The sequence below is a fragment of the Penaeus monodon genome, chromosome 24 (genome assembly GCF_015228065.2).
Source record: "Penaeus monodon isolate SGIC_2016 chromosome 24, NSTDA_Pmon_1, whole genome shotgun sequence".
NCBI lineage: Eukaryota > Metazoa > Arthropoda > Malacostraca > Decapoda > Penaeidae > Penaeus > Penaeus monodon.
In genome coordinates, this window is record NC_051409.1 from 36,413,534 (window position 1) to 36,414,998 (window position 1,465).

Below are 1,465 nucleotides of genomic sequence, written 5' to 3' on the forward strand. Positions count from 1 at the left end.
GTAATGATACATAATGATTACACAAAGTTACTTATACTATACTAACCTTCCTCTGTTACATTTTCCACATGTTTTCCTAATAGCAGAGGCTTTCCATATACATAGCCAGGTCGACCACTTCTTTCAAATATGATAAGGTCTTCAGAAGATGCCCACATGTACTTAGTCTCAAAGGTCTGAGATGACTGTGTCATTTGGCTGCTGATGTTTGTCAAATGAACTTTTGCATGCACCTTTGATAAACCCTCTGTGCCATTGTGAGTAAACTGATAAAAAATATTTGAAACAACATTTTGACAAATACCATTAATGTACAATGGCTGTGGTATATTAGTTAAAGGTATGTTTACACAGATTTCTTTTGAATTTTCCCAATGACATAAGGAAACGTTGATTGGCAGAAGTTGCATTTGATCAACGACTATTTCCTCCAACAGTGTTAGACCTTCCACTGAAGTTATATCCATCATTGCAGCTTTTATTCCTTCACTTACATCTGTCTTTTCTAACTGCTTGTTTGCTGAACTAGTGGTTGTGCTTTCACTCTCGAGTGGAGTAACAGTTTCAGGTGGATCTGAAGTTGCAGAAGAATCAGTTGTGGTTTCCTCACTTGGACTTTCTGTTGTTGTAGGTGAGACTGTTGGTGCTTCAGTTGAATTATCTGAACTTGCATTCTGAAAAAAAAGACAATTCTATTTCTTAAAAAAAGACAGAGGGAAATATCTGACTAATATAATAGTATCAAATTGTTACTTTATTTGTCTATTCCTTTTCACATTTATGTGAAGTAAAAATAAATACTTAACAGTGACACACACGTAAGTACATGCACACCCATGAACACAAATGCAAATTCATACATAATACACACCTGATACAAGTTACTTGGGTCTGCAATCACATAGAAAGATAAATAATGAAGTGCATTTAATTTTTGATTTATTTGGCAATCTTCAGGAAGGTAATGGAAGACCCTGTAACAGGAAGACCGGAAATCCTGGAGGAAACGCATGCCTGTTTCAGCTTCACACTCGCTTCCAACTACTGAGTCAGGAATACCTGCAATGCAAGCAATATTTGTTGGTACCATCATGGCAAAACTGAGCAAGAAATATTTGTAGGACAGTCAATGAGAAAAGGAGAAATTAATATTCATACATAAAGGCAGGGGAAAAAGGAACTAAAAATATTTCAAGTACAAGTAGTGGAAAAGGTCAATGGTCTTTTTAGTTTATTGCTGACATGTTGGTGTAACCTGTAAACTATACTCAGAAAACAGCATTACATTAGCATGCACTTTATAGCTTTATATATGAATACCTTTTCTTACTGACAAAAATATAAATTTGATAACAAACAAAATATATACACCTCACCTGAGTTTATTATAAAATCATAAATTTCCAATAATATGAAAATATGTTACCACATCCATATATATACAATTAATACATTTACATCTTTG

The 1,465-nt window shown here is 34.0% G+C and overlaps 1 protein-coding gene across 1 annotated transcript in view; it reads right to left on the reverse strand.

Moving 5' to 3' along the window:
• Positions 1-1,465, reverse strand: part of LOC119588759 (tectonic-3-like) — an 8,679-nt gene that overhangs the window by 1,725 nt on the left and 5,489 nt on the right. The window contains exons 10-11 of the mRNA XM_037937399.1: positions 872-1,059; positions 47-674 (exon numbers count right to left, since the gene is read on the reverse strand). Of these exons, the coding sequence (XP_037793327.1) occupies positions 47-674; positions 872-1,059 (816 nt within the window). The remainder of the gene's footprint in view (positions 1-46; positions 675-871; positions 1,060-1,465) is intronic.